The sequence below is a fragment of the Papaver somniferum genome, chromosome 7, assembly GCF_003573695.1.
Source record: "Papaver somniferum cultivar HN1 chromosome 7, ASM357369v1, whole genome shotgun sequence".
In the NCBI taxonomy this organism is placed as follows: Eukaryota; Viridiplantae; Streptophyta; class Magnoliopsida; order Ranunculales; family Papaveraceae; genus Papaver; species Papaver somniferum.
In genome coordinates, this window is record NC_039364.1 from 116,712,684 (window position 1) to 116,730,546 (window position 17,863).

General features: G+C 36.7%; 1 protein-coding gene across 1 annotated transcript; it reads right to left on the reverse strand.

Moving 5' to 3' along the window:
• Positions 1-8,149: 8,149 nt before the first annotated feature.
• On the reverse strand, positions 8,150-10,841 carry LOC113298226 (two-component response regulator ORR26-like). The gene is made up of 5 exons (XM_026546920.1): positions 10,527-10,841; positions 10,027-10,179; positions 9,538-9,936; positions 9,342-9,418; positions 8,150-9,234 (listed from the first exon to the last, which is right to left on the reverse strand). Exons 1-5 carry the CDS (start codon positions 10,624-10,626, stop codon positions 8,281-8,283), a joined length of 1,683 nt encoding a protein of 560 aa, XP_026402705.1. The 5' UTR covers positions 10,627-10,841; the 3' UTR covers positions 8,150-8,280.
• Positions 10,842-17,863: the final 7,022 nt, after the last annotated feature.

Here is a 17,863-nt window from a genome sequence, read left to right on the forward strand (position 1 = left end):
GCTTGGTTCTGGTTCACAAGAAGATGCCTGCATCTGCTCTTCTTGATCAGGTTAATTGAGTGTTTTTTTTTTGTTGTTGTCTTTTATTTCTTGTTTTGTCACTTTATGTATTCATAAGTTTTTTTTCCTTTTCAGATTAGGAAGAAAATAATGTGCTTGATGGCAGAGCATCGTGAAATTGGCGCTAATATGATGACTCCATTAACTCCTGAGTATGAGGAAAAGCTTTCGGCTCTTCAAGATGAAGGTTTGGCTTGGGAAGTATTGGTTGCTATTCCCACCGTGTTTGAAGTTTTTAGCTAAAGGAGTCACATAGTGGACCTCGAACAACAGACTTGCACATGTCAAAGGTTTGGTTTCTTATGCTTTTTCTTCTCTCTGTATGTTGATTTTTTTTAGAATGTGTATCTTCCGTTTACATTATGTATATGGATGTGTAAATACTAGTTACACATATATTTTGCATGTGTAACTTAAAGATACACATCCTGTATATGCACCTGTAACTAGCTAATTTTGAGTGTTTTATGATTTGTATGTACAACTAACTGATTTTTTGATTGTTTTTGTTTTTTTTAAAGGTGGCGTGTATACGGTTTTCCTTATGCTCATGCTCTTGCAGCCATACAGAAGATTAAACGTGAGGCTATTGATTTCATTTCACCTTATTTTACAAGCGACTATTTTAGGAAGACTTATCTGCATTGCATCCAGCCAATTCCCAACTACAACAGGCCTGTTGATATTGATGAAGACAATACCATCAACCCTCATGTTGTAAAGAAACAACCAGGTAGATCCCCAGGAAAAGAATTATTAGTAAACATGAAAATAAGGTAAAGAGGAAAGTTCATTGCAGCAATTGCAAGGAAGCAGGTCACAACAGGGCAGGGTTGCAGGAATCCTCCGAAGTACACACCCCCTAGCTCTAAGCTGAAGAAGTTCATTTCTGCAAGTAATGATTTTATGTGTGGATTCTTATTTGTCTTGGATTATTTGTTTTTTAGTTTTCTTCATTTCGGTTCTCATGGACCAAACATTTTATGTTTCTGCAACGTTGATTATGTGCAAGGATCATTCATTCAGGTTTTATTTTATGTGTGATTTTATATTCTAAGTAAAAGTGCATTAAGTTTTTATTTTATGTCTGATCAGTGGTCAAATGCTTGTGTAACTTTAGTTTACACTCAAAAATATGGATGTGTAACCAGAAGTTACACTATTGTGAATGCATGTGTAAACTCAGGTTGCACATGATAAATGCATATGTAAACTCAGGTTACTCCTTCAGTTATTTTACACATCAGTTTAAGATGTGTAAGTTTAATTTACTTAACCTGTTGCATACTTCTGAAACCTGTACACACAACAAGAAAAGTTCTAACAAGATATCTTTATAAGTCTAATAACAGCTTGTAGTTGACAAAAGTATAAAATTTTTTAATTCAATGAATTTCAATCCAAAAGTATAGAAGTTTGTAAATCCAAAAAATGCTAAAATCTACTAACTGATGAAATTTAAAAGTTTTAACAACATATTTTGCAAGTCTAACAACTGCTTGTAGCTAACAACATATTTGCAAGTATAGAATTTTTTCTAATCCTAATGACTGCTTTACACATATGCGGATGGATCCGAAAGAATCTTGTAAAGCATGCTTCCTCTCATGCGGTTCACCTTCTCAGCCCACCATTCCACCATAGTTGATGTATATTTTTTGTCAAGCGGGTTATTCTTCATCCTGATCTTCATGTAAGTGCATACAAACAGAAGACAGTCAGGAATTGAACCTTGTGGAGGCGAAGCGAGGTTCCTGGATTTCTCATTCATCCCAAGAGAAACAGGACAACGGAGTGTCAGTTCTCTAGTTATTGCAAATACATATTTCTTGGCTTGCTGTAAGTGTTCACCCATGAGTTCTTTAACGTTTGACGAGTTCATGTGGGACCAAGGATCAGGGCTCCTCAAGTCATACTCCAGCAGTGTGTAGTGTGTGTCGTTGTTGCACATTGGGGCGAAAAGTCTGACTGCATCATCCTTGTACTTGAGATACTCCTTAGCAAGCTTTGGAATCCAAAATTTCTTGAATTCATCGTAATTCTGCAAGTAAGATTTCTGCAAAAACCATTTGTAATGTCAAACTCACATTTTAACTCAAAACTTACAAATGCACAAGTGATTATGTAAACAGAAGTTACACATAAGGCCTTGGGTTTTACACTAGAAAAATAAGGATGTGTAACTTCAGATTACACATCATAACTGCATATGTAACCGCAGATTACACATCACATTTCCCGACATTAAAAAACTTTGAGCATGTTATTATAATCTTACAACACCCATTTCTGACATTATAAATGCAAGAAGATCTAAAATATTTTAGAAGTACTTACGTATGCTTTTGGCGAGAGGAATACCGCTTTGTCATACTTGCTGTTCGAGTTCATCTTTGTCCTCAGCCTGCTTATGTAGAAATCAAGGAATTCTGACTCCAAGTAGGCTTCTTCCTTGGTAAGATGGAGCATTAATTCTCCATTTATATCAAAGAGCTGGCTGCCGTCGTCGTTGAGCTCCATCCAAGCAATGTGTCTACATTAGAAAGAAGGAAACAATTAAACAACAACAACATAACAGAATCAAGTAGTAAGATACAAAGTTCAATAAAATCAAGCATGAGTTTTTGTTATAGTTACTTACGTTTGGGGATGAGTGTTGAAATAGTCAAGCACTTTCTTCTTTTGATCGTCATCCAGCCTTTAAATAACTAGAGAATCATTAACATCCTTTCTCATTGTGCCGTCATCTTCTTCAGCAACCTCAGCCATGCTTTCTTCTTCTACTTCTAGAACTGCGTCCATTCTTCCTTCTTCTACTTCTGGAACTACGGCTATTCTTTCTTCATTAACAATCTTCTTAATCTTCTTTGGATTCCTTTCATACTGCTTCAGATGATCTTCTTCTATTGTTCTATTCATCAAAATGCATTTCTGAATGAATTCTGGATTTCTTTGTTCCTTTTCAGCTTGCTTCACTAGTTCTCCAACTGGTTTCGGAGTGTTATCTAGGCCAAGGCTAAAAGTAGTTGGATCACTACAAAGGCTCAGTTGAGTTCGAGCTGTGCAACAACAAAAATAGGGATAATCATTAAAAAAAGTTGTACATCCTCATTATTGTGTAATTGTGTAAACTAAAGTTACACTTGCATAGGTGTTACTAAGATACTAAAACTGCAAAAAAAAAACTCTAATATCAAAGTGTGTAATGTGTGTAACTTCAAGTTACACATGCATTTACAGTGTGTATATTGAAGCTACACATGCCTTTTGTAATGTGTAACTTGAAGTACACATGCATTATAAACAACGGAAAAAAAAATCATAAGAAGTTTCAAAAGGAAGATGGTTTACCAATGGATGTAGGTTCTGCATTCTCCATCTCTGCAGGTCCATGTTCAGAAATTCTTTCAGCTTGGTTAATGTCGCTGACAACTTCATCTATCGTTTCAGTTACATCCATCATATCAACTTGGTTAGGGGCTATTCTCATTAACCTGTAGGTCTCAAGTTTGTCACCCTGAGTTTGCTGAGTTGTAGCAGTTATCACCAAGGAATCATCAAACTGTGTAGAAGTAAAACTGTCATCAAAAGTTGAAAGTGTTTCCTGAGTTGGAGCAGTCATAACCAAACTGTCATCAACAGTTGCAGGTGTCTCTTCATCAACATTTGCATCATCACCTGCGGCTCAACCACAACACCACCTACTGCATCTTTCTTTTGCGCCTCATCAGGAATATGTGTCTCTTCATCAGCTTTCTTTTGCGCCTCATCAGCATCATGTGTCTCTTCATCAACTTTCTTCTGTGCTTCATCAACAACATCTGCAGGACTGGACTTTTTCTTACCAGTGGGCTTCTTTTTTAGAGGAACCTTGCATGTTGTCACACTCTTCATAATCGAACTGTATGTCCTGAGTGGTGTTTTACGCCCCTCTGCAGCAGTTTGAGCTTGCAGAATTTTTGGTGTATTTCCAGCTGCTAGACTGATACATGGAACTGCACAAGGATTGAAATGAGAAACTTTATTTACTTAGGAAACTGATGATGATCTTATTTTATTTTTTAAAAAATTTCAAGAAGAATATATCATGTGTAATCGACAGCTACACATGCATATGACTTGGATACCTAGCATGTGTAATTTTTTGGTTGAAAATTTTGTTCATTGTAGCACATGCATATGACTTGGATGCTTGTGTAACTCCATGTTACACATGCATGTAACATGTGTAACTAAGGATTACACATCCATATGATTTGTGTACTAAACAATTACCAAGTCTAATTTGCTACCTCTGGCAAAAAAAATTCAGCAAAGTATGAAACTAAAAAGGTTCAAAGACCTTAGTGTCAACTAATTGGGTACCTCTACACATGTCAACTAATGCATCATTATCACTATCAAGTTAAAGAAGCATATTAAAAATGAACAACTACTTACATTCTTCATGGAAGGAAGTTTGCGTGTCATCTTCCTCTTTCTCTTGCTCAGTCTCTTTATCGGACTCTTCTTCTTCATGCTCAGTAGGTCCATGCTCAGTACCTCCATGTCCTTGTCCACCATCTTATTGTTGCATAAACTCTTCCTGGGTCACATCGTAAGGTTGAATTCCCATTGCTAGCATAATCTCGCAAGTTAAATGTGCTTGTCGGAGACGTTCTCATCTTTTATCCCTGCTCTGGCAAGTTTATGCACTACATCAAAGGTTTTCTGCTTTGCTTGTATTTGCTCTTTAAGTTTTTCGTTCTCAATTGTTTGCTCTCGGAGCCACCTTTGCAGATCTTCTTTGCTGGGTTCCACTGCTGCTATTCCCAGCTGCTTTTCAAGCTGTGAAAACTCTTCCACAAAGCTAGCAGTTGGTTGCAATTAACAGATGGAGAGGTTAACAAGAGATACAAAAATGCATGTTTAACCAAAAGTTACACAATCTAAATGTACAAAATTTAGTAGATTTCACTGGTATCTGCATGTGTAACTTGAAGTTACACAAGCACATTTATAAGTGTAAGTTGAAGTTACACATGCCATATACACAGTATAACATAATTCACTGCTAGTATTTTACATGTGTAAATATCAGTTACACAAGCTATTTTGAATGTAGTAGTAAACAAGATATAAACCAAGTAATGGCAAACGCTTACGGTAAACTCTGTCATGTTTGTACCAGCTATGTAATCTGATATTACTTGCATGTCCCACCTTCCAAGCCTCGGGAGCTTTTGTTCTTTGTTTTCAACTTTTTGGATTATTCCTACTGGTGTGTGTTTAGCAAACAATATCTGCAACATATAAACAATCAATCAATTTTATTAGTCGATCAACAAAAAATATCTACAACTCAGCAGTAAAACTACTTGAAGTACAATCAAGTAAAAATATAATCTTTACCAGTAAGTATGGCACATAAGACTTTACGTTTGAAGGACAGTTTGCATTTTTTAGTATTTCATCAAAAAAATGCTCGTGGACCAAATCTGGCCAGGAGACCTTGAGAACAGTTTCATAAGTTTCGACAATGGAAAGATACTTAACATTCACTGCTAGCATTTTGGTCGCCAAAAAAGAGCACACAACACAAATAAAACCCTATCAAACAAACTACATGCTCATCATCAAGTGGCGTTCTTTTATTTTTCTTATTCATAACTTCTTTTATTGTCTCCATAATCTTCTACTTGCTCACTGCTGTTGAATGTGTTGTTTGTTTGATATCAGAGAAGTACTTGTTGTATAATACGTTGTCATCCACTTCATTATGATCAAACCATTTTATCAACTTCTGACCTTTTCTGCTTCCAGTCCTTTTCATTCCAGTTATACCAGCAAACTTTGCCGGTGTAGATTCTATAAGGTTTTCTCCAAATCTAAATGAACACGGTACTTCACCATCTCTATCAAAGCAGTTTAAAAGCTTCACAACCCCATGTTTGCTAGTAGTTATTTTCTTCATGTTCTTTTGATTAGCAACATCGTATTCATCTTAATACATCATAACAAGATCACCGTAAGGCGCTTTCCTAAGATACCTTTCAGCTCTCTTAGACATTCCTACTAGTTTTATTTCTTTCACCAAATCCTGAATTGCATTAAATGAGTATCTTAACTTTCCTGTACACATCACACAACAAAACAACAAGAATCAGTAAGTTGTGTACTCATCAAAAACATGGTACAAAAGCATGGTACAAAAGAATGTGTATCTGCCAGGTACACAAACTGACTGAATCATGCTATAATGTTTTGTGTGACGTAATCTCTAACAATATTTACAAGGTGTAACTCTAACTTACACATGCATATGAAGATGTAACTTCAGTTTACACAACCAATTTTTTGATATGTAACTACCAGTTACACAAGCTAAACACAACCTAAGGCAAGTCAGTGGTGAGATTTTTATGTGTGGTGTAACTTATAGTTACACAGTCCCTATTTGTATAGTTAAACATTTTATTTTTACGCTTATCTACCATTAATCCAGATCAATGGTTTCACAATCAAGAATTCAGGTCGGTGGTGAGACTTTAATGTGCATCTTATAGAGTATGTGTAACTATAAGTTACACACTCAAAATCTCTGATTGTGTAACTTATAGTTACACAGGTCCTTGTTTGTATAGTTACATATTCACAAGTATCACATGAGAAATAAATATGAGACCATGACAATCAATTTGTTGTATAGTTTTTCACATTTAGTACCTGTTATGGTAGGATCTTCTTCAGGGGGATTCCATTTTCCTCTCACCATTTTTAGTTCAAAAACAAAATTGATTCTGAATCTGCAGTTGATGTAGTAATAAAATCAAGTTAGTTGATTGCAATTCAACTTAGAGTTTCTAGGGTTTTAAAACAGTAACATATCAGAAATGAAATCCATGAAATCAAATTACAATAAAGTAATCAGTTAAAACACATCCATGACTTACCTTTGCTTCTATTCAATTTTATGCACAAACGATTGTTCTTCTTCTCCGATCTGTAAAATCATCAGTCAGAATGAGTTATGTTCGTTGTAATCTCATTACAATTTTTTTCAAACCCTAGTTCAGTAATTTTTGACACACAAATTAATCAGTAACAACAGGAATCAAAACTAACAGATTCAAATTAAAACATACCTATTGTTTCATCATCGGACTATTTCATCAACAAGAATCAGTAACAACGACGATTTAGGTTTTGAATCTGAAACTAAATAGTGTTTAGGTTTTGAATCAGAAACTGTTTCGATCTGTTTCTGTGATTTAGGGTTTAACGATTCAGCAGATGATGAATAGTTTTTGATCTCGATCTTTGTTTTGCAACAGATTTCAGGAAGATTTCTTGATTTTTTTCGGTGTTTTTCTAGATCTGGTTTCTGTTTCAGGTGAGCGAGATTTGTTTTCTCTCTCCTGGAAATGAAATAATGGTGTCTCAACGAGAGAAAGGTAGGGGACGTCTCTTATATACCTGAGGCTAATTTAGTCATTTCAGCTTTCATTAAATTTATTTTTAATTCAGGGCCTGGTTTTAAAATTCTTTTAACTAGGGGCCTCATATTATGGATTATCCTTGGGTTGGGCCTTAGCCTAATTTCCCCTTTAAGAAACAGGTCCAGAAATCAACCGTATGGGCGAAAAGATGAGAGGCACCTGGCCAGTTTATTCTAGAGATTTGCATCCAATTTTGCAGTCAGAGATTTGAGGTTCTGATCATATTTAGATATGAAAAAAGAATCTTTGTTAGAAAAATTATTATTTTTGTAACCTTGGGTATTCTGATGTGACAAGGTGTTAATTAAGAGAGTTTCCCAATTTCCCACAGTGCTATTTTGTTTTGGAGAGGATATGTCAATTGCTGCTTGCACATTTAGGCAGAGTTGCGAAATGTCTTTAGAAAAAGCCACATAGTCCACAACTCAGCTTTCAATAGTAGTTGTTGTTGCTCAGCTGTTACTAGTAGTTGTGTTGTTGTTGCTATGTGACTCTTTGTCTTGCAGGAATTATACCAATTGTTACCAACAACATATCTCAGGTATCAGAAGAAAGTATCGTCTACTTTGTACATGTTTCGACGTCTCTCTAACCCTGGTGAGAAGAAGAAGGGTCATGAAAAACCTTAAGTTTTATATAGCACTAATAACAAACAGAGAGCATTGTTTTAAGATCACCAGCCATCACAAACAACATGGTTTTGCTTTACCGTCCCATCTTTAAGCAAGACTCATTTTTGTACTCATGTTATGAATAGAAGTTGATCCACATTGGGGTATTCCATGATTTCGTAGAGATAAGCACTGTTAAGCTTTTGTCCATCATATAACTGTGAACTTGAAAGTTCAGTAATTGGCTCCGAATAATCATCCAAGATGCATCTGTTATTTGGCTCAACATTCTCGAAGTAACCATAATCCTGAACTGAGACGAGCTGCTGATGATCCTCTTCAGAGGATACCGAAGTTGAACCACTTCGCTTAATGAAGTATTGTTGTTCAGGTTCTAGATCAAGGAGTAAGTCTTGTTCAAGATTGTGATTTTTAATGCTTGGTAATCTACTGAACATCTCCCCAAAAGCTTGGGCATTTACAGTACTGTCTGTATCAGATTGAGCAGAAAATAAATCAGTTGTGCATCTTGTATAGGGAGATACGACATCCCTTGCAAGGCTTCTACCTCTCTCAGCAGTGACTAAAGTTCCAGAGATAGCGAAAGGTAATGGTTGATGTTGGTTCATTTGGTGCTCTAAACTAGGCTGTGGTTGATCTATGTATCGATAAGGTTTATGTTCTTCTTTTGGTTCTTCCATGAACGGTGTCTGCTGAGTTTCCCTACCCCAAGATATCTGCTGCGGAGTGATAGATGCCAATGATTTATGACTTGCCTTCCGGGCAGCAATAACATCATCAGAGGAAGCTTCTTTAGGTTCTATAGCTGACATGAAGGAGGAGCCAATGCCATTAACATCTTCATGCATATTCGTAGAGCTGACATCTTGGATATGAACGTTATTTGCTGAGTACCCAAAGCTGCAACTTGGTGAAGTACTACGTTGCTGCATTGTGCTCGAGCTTTGAAAGCTGAAGCTAGTTGGAGGATGATCCTTGAAAGTGATATCTGGTTGTTTTATCGAACCGAAAGTATTCTTAGGATCATTATGTTTCTGCAATCTACTCAAGTACATCCTATATTTCTGCACAGCATGATTTTTACACGGCGCGCGTAAGTGTAAAGTTAGTAAACATTAATTCTTTTTCACATCATTTGTAATACATGCTTAGGTGGCACAGAGACGTATACCTGCAGGTGGCTAGCAACGTTTTCTCTTGTTAGCCATGGAACATTCATCAAGTCCAGAATTTTCTTTGGACCAACTTCTGCACAAAAAAAGAAGAAGAAATGTTAAACTACATGGGTGCACAAACTTGACAGCCAAAAGCCGAAAGCAACTTTACCAAAGTTACCAAATAAGAAATTGAGGTTAGCTGGCACTCACTGTCAAAACCAATATGATTCACTGCTTTGACGAACTTCTGATGTAGATCAACAGACCACACCACTCTAGCCTTCTTTGAGGAAGAAAGATCATTGAAATCGTTCTCATCCAGATCATGATTTTCCATGTCTTTCCGTTTCTTTGCTGAACTTGAGTCACTGTTATCTCCACTTAGTAAGTGACTAATAGCATCAAACTCATATAACCCATTTCTCATTTTTAGAGCATCTTCAATTCCTTCTCGACTCTCAATCTCTTTTACCTCTTGCATCTTCTTTCTAAAAACATGTTGCCATATAATTCGAAGTTCTTTCATTCGAACAGGCTTAAGAAGGTAATCACATGCTCCGTGTTGAACACCTTTCATCACTCTGCTTGTTTCTCCATCCACAGACATCACTGCAAACGAATAACAACTGATTATGAGATCCAGACATTAATTTCGATAAATTAAGTACAGATGGAAAAGATCGAGAGAGGAAAACTGACTTATAACAGGTAGATCCATCTCGAGACCAACGTGTTCAAGAAGTTTAAAACCATCCATGTCAGGCATATTAACATCACTTATGACAATGTCGAATCCGCCTTTTCTTTCACGAAGTACGTCAAGAGCTTCTCTTGCTAAACAACATGTTGTTACTGCAAAAGAAATAAACTGAAATCGGAAATAGCTTGGAATTGTTGAATCTAAAAGCAAATTAAGTACTAGTATCTAGGAAACAATTACCGCAAACCCTTCTTATTAGCACATTTCAGATGCGTTATAAGAAACTAAAGTACTCAAAACTAACATAAACATAACCCCGATATCCCGGCAACAAAGTCAGTTTATCTGATCTAGTACCATTCCATTGTTCTTCCATTGTTTTCATTTGATGAACACTATGGTAAAACCTACTGTATATAAGAATCTCTCCTTTGCAACAAAGCAATTAACAAGCGAAAAAGAAACCAACATAGAACTAAAGAACAAAGGAAACACCTACCTTCATAGTTACACTTGATAAGCATCTTTTCAAGAATTTTCAACCAAGTTGGATCATCATCAACAACAAGTACACGAAGACCGGCTGGAAATTTCTCCATGAATCAATCCAATGACAAGCTCAAGTTTGTCAGTTTGATTAAAAAGTAAACAAAACAAGTAGAAGAAAAACAATGATTTCTTTAGAGAGAAAAGAGAAAGCTGAATGGGTAATGTTGGCTTTTGCACAAAGAAATGAAGAGCAAGGTATATTGTGCAGGCAAGAGGGGTATGGAGTTAGTTAATGGTGTCTTTGTTTGTTCACTATAATCTTTTTATATCTCATTGGAAAATTTATAGTCTTGTATGTATTTGCTTTTGCCAAGTGGATTGGAGAATCTATAATGGGACTCATAAAACACCATTTTTCAAAACAAAAATATCCCAATTTTAGTAAAAACAACTGCAATTTGAAACCAAAAAGAAAAAAGAAATTTACTTTTATTTTTTATGGTTCATGGTTAGAGAACTTCATATTAAACTCATAATTCTATGTTTTAGTGGAAACTGTAACCAATCATAGTATTATACCAAACTATGCATTAGTACAACTACAAACACCTTTGGTTGATGCTTGTCTAGTTGTCTTTCATGACCAACATTTCCTTGGATCATTGAAACAAAAAAAAAAAAGAAAGAAAAAGAACCAGGTAAGTGTTCTACAATATTTTAAAATAATATAACTTTAAGCTAATTCTTAATTATTGTTAGTCATATTTGCCATACACTATTGGAACGGTCGTTAACTATATGCGTATTACGTGGTGATAAAAATGTTAAATTTATACTTTTGGCTCTGTTCTTGATTATCGATAAAAAAATGATTCTATAGTAGTACGGATTATACGCGTAATAGAGGTGCTATATTAAACCCAAATTGGTTTAGATAGATTGTTGAAGGGTGTCATCACCCGATAGCTTACGCTCTCAACTTCAGAGCATATTTTCCTTTATTTTTTCGTAAAGAGGAATCTTGATAAGGTTCTTCAATGTTGTTAAGAGGTATGCAATGTGGATGGCCTAAGGATTATTAGAGTTTTAAAAATAAGGGGTTCTAAAAGAATGTAGAATACTAGAATGTACTCATTACTCAAGGAATGTTAATCTTTTTTCATAAAGAAAACTTAAAGAATTATAAGTGGAAATGAGACATTCATTTTCTTAATTTGTTCAATCCAAAAGTGTTGCATTCTTAATTGTAAACTAAAATAATTATTACTAGTGCATCATGTCATGTGCATGTAGCTAGCAAGATCAATTTTTTTGTATGGGTAAAAAATTGGTAATCGGATAAGAGACACACGAAAATATACTTCAACAAGAATTTTGTTTATTTAAGAGATTCTCAATCTTTCTTTTCATCTAATTTTATTTGTGGAACACCAACAATTATTAGTATTTGGGAATTTTTGATTGATTGTTTAACCTGTTTAACCATGTCACACTAATGAATCATGAGAACTAATCTTAGGTAAGGTTTTAAGTGCTCTTATTACACATTTCCTGTCAAAAAAACAAAAAAAGTTGCTTAAAGCTATTATTTATCAGTTTTTAATTAAAGTGCGCTTCTTCTTTTCTAATCATATTGGTGGAATTTTACGTAACAGTATGTCATGTTCATTGCATTTCTAAGAATGAATACGTCGACCGTCTGTCTGCATAGTAGCTTGAATTCAACTCGAGACATCTGGTAAAATATATACACAATCGCGATTGCGTTTTTAACCAAAATACCATTTTAGGTAGTAAGGAGTACCGCAACTTAATGCTGACATTATCAAAATCAACTCAACTGGGTAGTGGAGTCACAATTTCAAGGAACATGGATGGTTTTGTTGGGTTTGCTTTTTTGAGAGGAGATTGTTAAGTGAGGAAGAGTTTTAAAAAGCATCTTAATGGCTATGAAAAGAAATGCCCACTAACAAATTTCTTTTTGTTTAAAACTCCTGCAAGGAGATGGACAATTATGATTGGAAGCTAAAGAATTTTAGGAAGATGAAATGCATTCATGCTAGATGCGCAACCTATATCATCTCTAGATGGGAACTGTTTTGTTGAATTTTAGGACGGATAGCATTAGCACACCACAAATGTCGATAGGTACAACATAGTTAAAGTTATGACAAACACACGTATTTATGTCCAATCACCATCTTCACATATTACAAGTACGGTGCTTTCATAGTTTTAAAATGCAAAGCATTTGAACGGAAGCCTACGACCAAGGCTCGTAAAATTTTGTTCGTAAGTTTGTTTGTGGATAGAGAGATACTCCACGTTGGAATCTAAACAACACGGGTATCTTCTCTGTGAAATCCCTTTATAACCATATCAACTCGTCGGGTAATCCAAATCAGAATTGGAACAATATTTTGAGAATGAATACTACTCGTTCGGTTAAACACTTCATTTGGAAAGCAGCTCATTCGATACTGCCTAACAGTATGAGAGTTGCAGCTGTTATCCCAAGCATAAATACTACTTGTAAGTTGTGTATGAACGACCAAGAAACTCTAACCCATTTATTTCTTGATTGCAACTTTGCTGTCCAAGTGTAGACGCACTTCAATTTTGACATGAAGTTCGTTTGGAATGGCACGAATACTTTTCATGAATGGCTGAGTAATTGTTTTGAAAATCCAGACAGAGGAGGATACATAATAGACTTGGCAGGTTCTATGTAGTGTTATTGTTTGGCATATTTGGAAAGCGAGATGCATAACATTGTTAGTGTTAAGAAAAAAAGTCAAAATAGTGTCATCATAGCTAACAACATTGTTAAATACATAAACAGCTATAGATGGTGGATTTTCGACAAAGGCTAAATTCGCAAACTCATACGAAGCTCTGATTCAGCAATCAGACGTGAGTATCGAGACACGGGTCTCTCATCGAATTCTCAACGGAGAGTACCTTCTCTCAGAGTACATGTGGATATGTGGTCTCACGACTGGACAACGACATATCTCATGAATACTGAATACTTTCAGTGATTATTTCTATATAGCATCACGAGATGGACGGCTCCTAGACAGCTTGCTCTGCTAGTATAGAGCGATAACGTCTTCAGGAACAAACAACAAGTTTACCCTGACTATATAAAGGATATGACTTACCGGCAAGCTTATATCGGGATAATTAATGCTCCTAGACAGCTTGCTCTACACTAGTATAGAGCCACAAAGTTAATTATTCCTAATTAAAATTAATTCTGCCGTGACATTCACTACTGAATTCCCAGAATAATCTATTATTGCTCCTATTCCATGGTCGAATCTATGACTGGTCCCATGGAATGGCAATAACAATTTCTCCTATTCCATGGTCGAATCCACGATTGGTCCCATGGAATGGCAATAACAATTGTTCTGATTCTATGATCGAATCCACGACTTGATCTCATAGAATAGCAATACCTATATTATCTCATTACTCCGATTTCATGATCGAATCCACAACTGGTCTCGTAAATGGTAATAGATAAATATTAATTACTCCGATTCTATGGTCGAGTCTACGATCCCATGGAATGGTAATGCTCACTTTATTATTCTGAATTCGTAGTCGAATCCTCAGCTGATCTTATGAAATAATAATAAACATCGTATTACTCAGTTTTGTGAATTATTCTCCACCGAATTCCACAATTAGTAATAAATAATCAACAACTGGGCATCTTAGCTACCTCTAAGTAAGCTCCGATTCAAATGGTGAAGGTGTATTCAACGACGATACACTAACAGTCACCGCACGAACGAGTATTTCAAAAATACAACTAAACGATGAACCTATGCAAAATAGAGAAGAAAATAATAAATAATTAAAAATATTGACCAGGGTGCTGGGAGCACGGACACACGACCGACCGAACGTGTCGTGGTCAATCTCACACCAGTTTTATATTTTTAATGCATTTTTATTATTTTCCATGATTTAATGAAAATTCTCCCATTTTATCAAATCTCTTTCGTCTCGAGGAAACTCGGTTTCATGGTACTTCCATAAATCCATAAAAAAATAATATAAAATTAAGGAAAGGAGTGTGGGGCGTGACCATTGGCCAACCGTCCCCACACCTCACGGTTCCTTATTATTTTATTATTATTTCTCTAATTTCATGAAAAAACTCCTTGATTTCATGGTATTTTGCACAAATCATCAAATAATAATAAAATAATATAAATTATGAAAACTTGTGGGACCGGGCCTTGGATGGCCGGCCATGCCCTAGCCGATCCCACACACCCCTTTATTTTATTATTTTATTATTAATTTTCCTTGAATTCATCAAATTCCTTGATTTCATGGTATTTCTCTCAAATTAGGAAAAATTCCCTCAAATCATCAAAATACCTAAAAGTATTAAAACATTTCGGGCCCTAACCGGCCGGCCATGCCTTCCACGGTCCCACACGCCCTTGTTTTTATTATTTTAATATTTTTTGCTTCCCTGAACTCATGAAAACTCCTTCAATTCATGGAAACTCCCTAAATTCAGCAAATTTCTCTAAATTCATGAATTTTTCATAAAATCATCAAAATATTATAAAATTAAGGAAAAGGCACCATGGGACCGTGGTCACGACTGGACGACTATGACTTGACCACGGCGGTCCCACGCCTCCTCATTCATTATTTTATAATTATTTTTCATCATCTCATGGTGTTTTCCTCAGTTTCGTCGAAACCCTAATTTTGGCATATTTTCTCGAATGGATGCTCAATTGCACGCCAGAAAATATAAAAATTCTCAGGACTGAGACACGGACGCCTTGGGGACACGAGCACGCTATCTTGACCGACCAAGATTGGCTCTTTGGCTCACGGAAGCCGGTCCCATCAATTTTCACAGTTTTGACCTAATTTGCACAATTGCTCGTATTAGGTCCAAAACTCTCCCAAACACTTTGGATTTTCATGAAGTGATCGTCAGGTGGTCACGGGACAACCCAGGGCCGGTTTCATGACTCCATGGTCGGTCCCTCGCCTCGTCATAATTAATTAGGTTTTCTCACCTAAGGCTCAGACGAGCATTTTGAATAAATGATTAAGCCAGCATTTAATCATTCTTCCACCAACAAATCGTCAACTCTTCAGGAGTTCTTTGTATTTGCTCATGTGAGCATATGGACATTACATGGTTGATCCACGGTCCCATGTAGTCGCTCCTTCCTTCTTCCCATGGTTAAACTTCTGACGAACCATGAATTGATCATCAATTGATCAAATTAGGGTTTCTGAATCCAAGGATCATCATTCCAGATTCCAACCTTAATAAGTTTACGACGGCCTCATGGTCATTAATTTTAGTAATTATGCTCGGTTCAACGACCAGTATTCTAATTAATATTTTTGGTACGCTGCCAATGATACATCAGATGAGCAACACATGCTCAGACGATCAAATATTCAACAATTCATCACATGAGCAACACTTGCTCAGATGATAAATATTTTCTCAAACCAAGGAATATTGGTTCAACAATCAATAAACAATGATCCATCGAATGAGAAACACTTGCTCGCTTCATCGTAAGAATTATACCTCTATCTCATGACATGTTCAATTCATGAGTTTCAGAACATCATGTTCGACACTCAGCAACTACATGGACTCATCGTCCCATCAAACCACGAAGTCATCAATTGACTAACAAACCACGAGACGTCAATCGTGTCACTTGGGGGGATATCACTTAGGGTTTTGATCTGGCGGTCTACGACACGTGTGTTCAAACACACGATGGAATGTGAGCAAGTCGTGCAATCAGTTGAAGGAATTCACGAGGTAGTGGGTGGAAAATCGACCAAGTCTCCACATGTTGAGCAACTGGTTTCAAACACGATCTCCACTTCCCCACTCCTTGATTCCATCAACTGTCACACTTCATGGAATCATGGTGTCTAAAATTCCAGCAATATAAATAAGTCTCTGAATCATGATTGAATCATCAGCATCATCAGTATCATTAATCTCACGTCAAACAGACAACACGAGATCATCAACTCATCAATTGAGCAACTACTCTCAATTGAGCAATTTCAATCATTCAGAGCTTATCATATTCAGAATTCACACACCCACAATCTTTGATTACCATTGATTCCACGCATTTCTCAGCTTCCCTCCTACAGATCAACCCATCCTCTCTTGTGACCGAATTTACTCTGGAACGATCATTGTCTTGATTTAGGCCGGAGTACTACAGATTGATCTCTCGAATCTAAAGCACCCCCTTTGCAGCGGTGCATCTGTGTGAGGTTTAACATTTTGCTCAGTTCGAGGAGTTTCCTCCGTACGGTAGTCTCCTCAATCCCTTAAAAACCAGCAAATCGTTTTTCCCCATCTACAGATTGGCGACCACAGTGGGAGATCATTCTCTCGGTTGCAATATCACAATTTCACAAGATGGTTGATCTCAGGTCAGGTTCAGTTACGAATCCTAACACAACCCGTGCTAGCACTAGCAAAAACAACAATCAGAATATCCTGGAGATAATTCCGACCTCCAACCCTGATGGTGGTGACACTACTCCTCCTCATGCAGAAGGTCATCCACTGTCCGGACGACACCCTGAAGAAGTCAGAGGAGATCCACCGCCTATCATTGCTGATCTTATCAAAGCGCAGAAGACTCTTGCAAAGAACCAGACTGACATGGCTGCTACACAGAAGGAGCTGTGTAATTATCTCAAAACTCTTACTGACAAGATGTCAGAGAAGACTCAAGATAAGGGAAAGGAGAAGGAGAAATCCTCAGACGACGGTCCTGAAGTAATTCCAATCCATACAGTAGAAGACGACGAAGTCCACAAAACTGCTGCAGACAACTCATCATCGAAGGGATCATCGAATTTAATCACTCGCGAGGATCTGGAGCACCTTTTGGAGAACCGTGGAAAAGACAAAACATCACATGATCATCGTCATCAACCTCCTTATCCTGCCGCTACGCAGAGGATTCCACTCCCCAGAGGTTACGTTTCTCCAACCTTCACCTTATATAATGAAACTGGCAATGCTCGGGAACATGTCTCTCGTTTTCTCGAAGCCCTGGGAGAACATGAACATAATCATGTCGTTCGTCTCAAGGAATTCTCAAAATCTCTGAAAGGCAGAGCATACACCTGGTATAACAACATTACACCAGGGACTATCAATAATTGGGGAGAAATGGTTAACGCATTCTACAGGAAATACTTCTTCGTGTCAGAACAAGTCACCCTCTCCGACCTTGAAAGGATGTTTCAGAGGGTCAGTGAAAATCCCAATGATTATGTGAAAAGGTTCAGAGTCCA

Coding starts and splice junctions, on each gene's coding strand:
- LOC113298226 (XM_026546920.1), bottom strand. CDS start 10,626: ATGGAGAAATTTCCAGCCGGTCTTCGTGTACTTGTTGTTGATGATGAT. Junction 9,419..9,537: donor GAATCATATTGGTTTTGACA/GTGAGTGCCAGC, acceptor TTTTTTGTGCAG/AAGTTGGTCCAAAGAAAATT. Junction 9,235..9,341: donor ACGTTGCTAGCCACCTGCAG/GTATACGTCTCT, acceptor CATGCTGTGCAG/AAATATAGGATGTACTTGAG.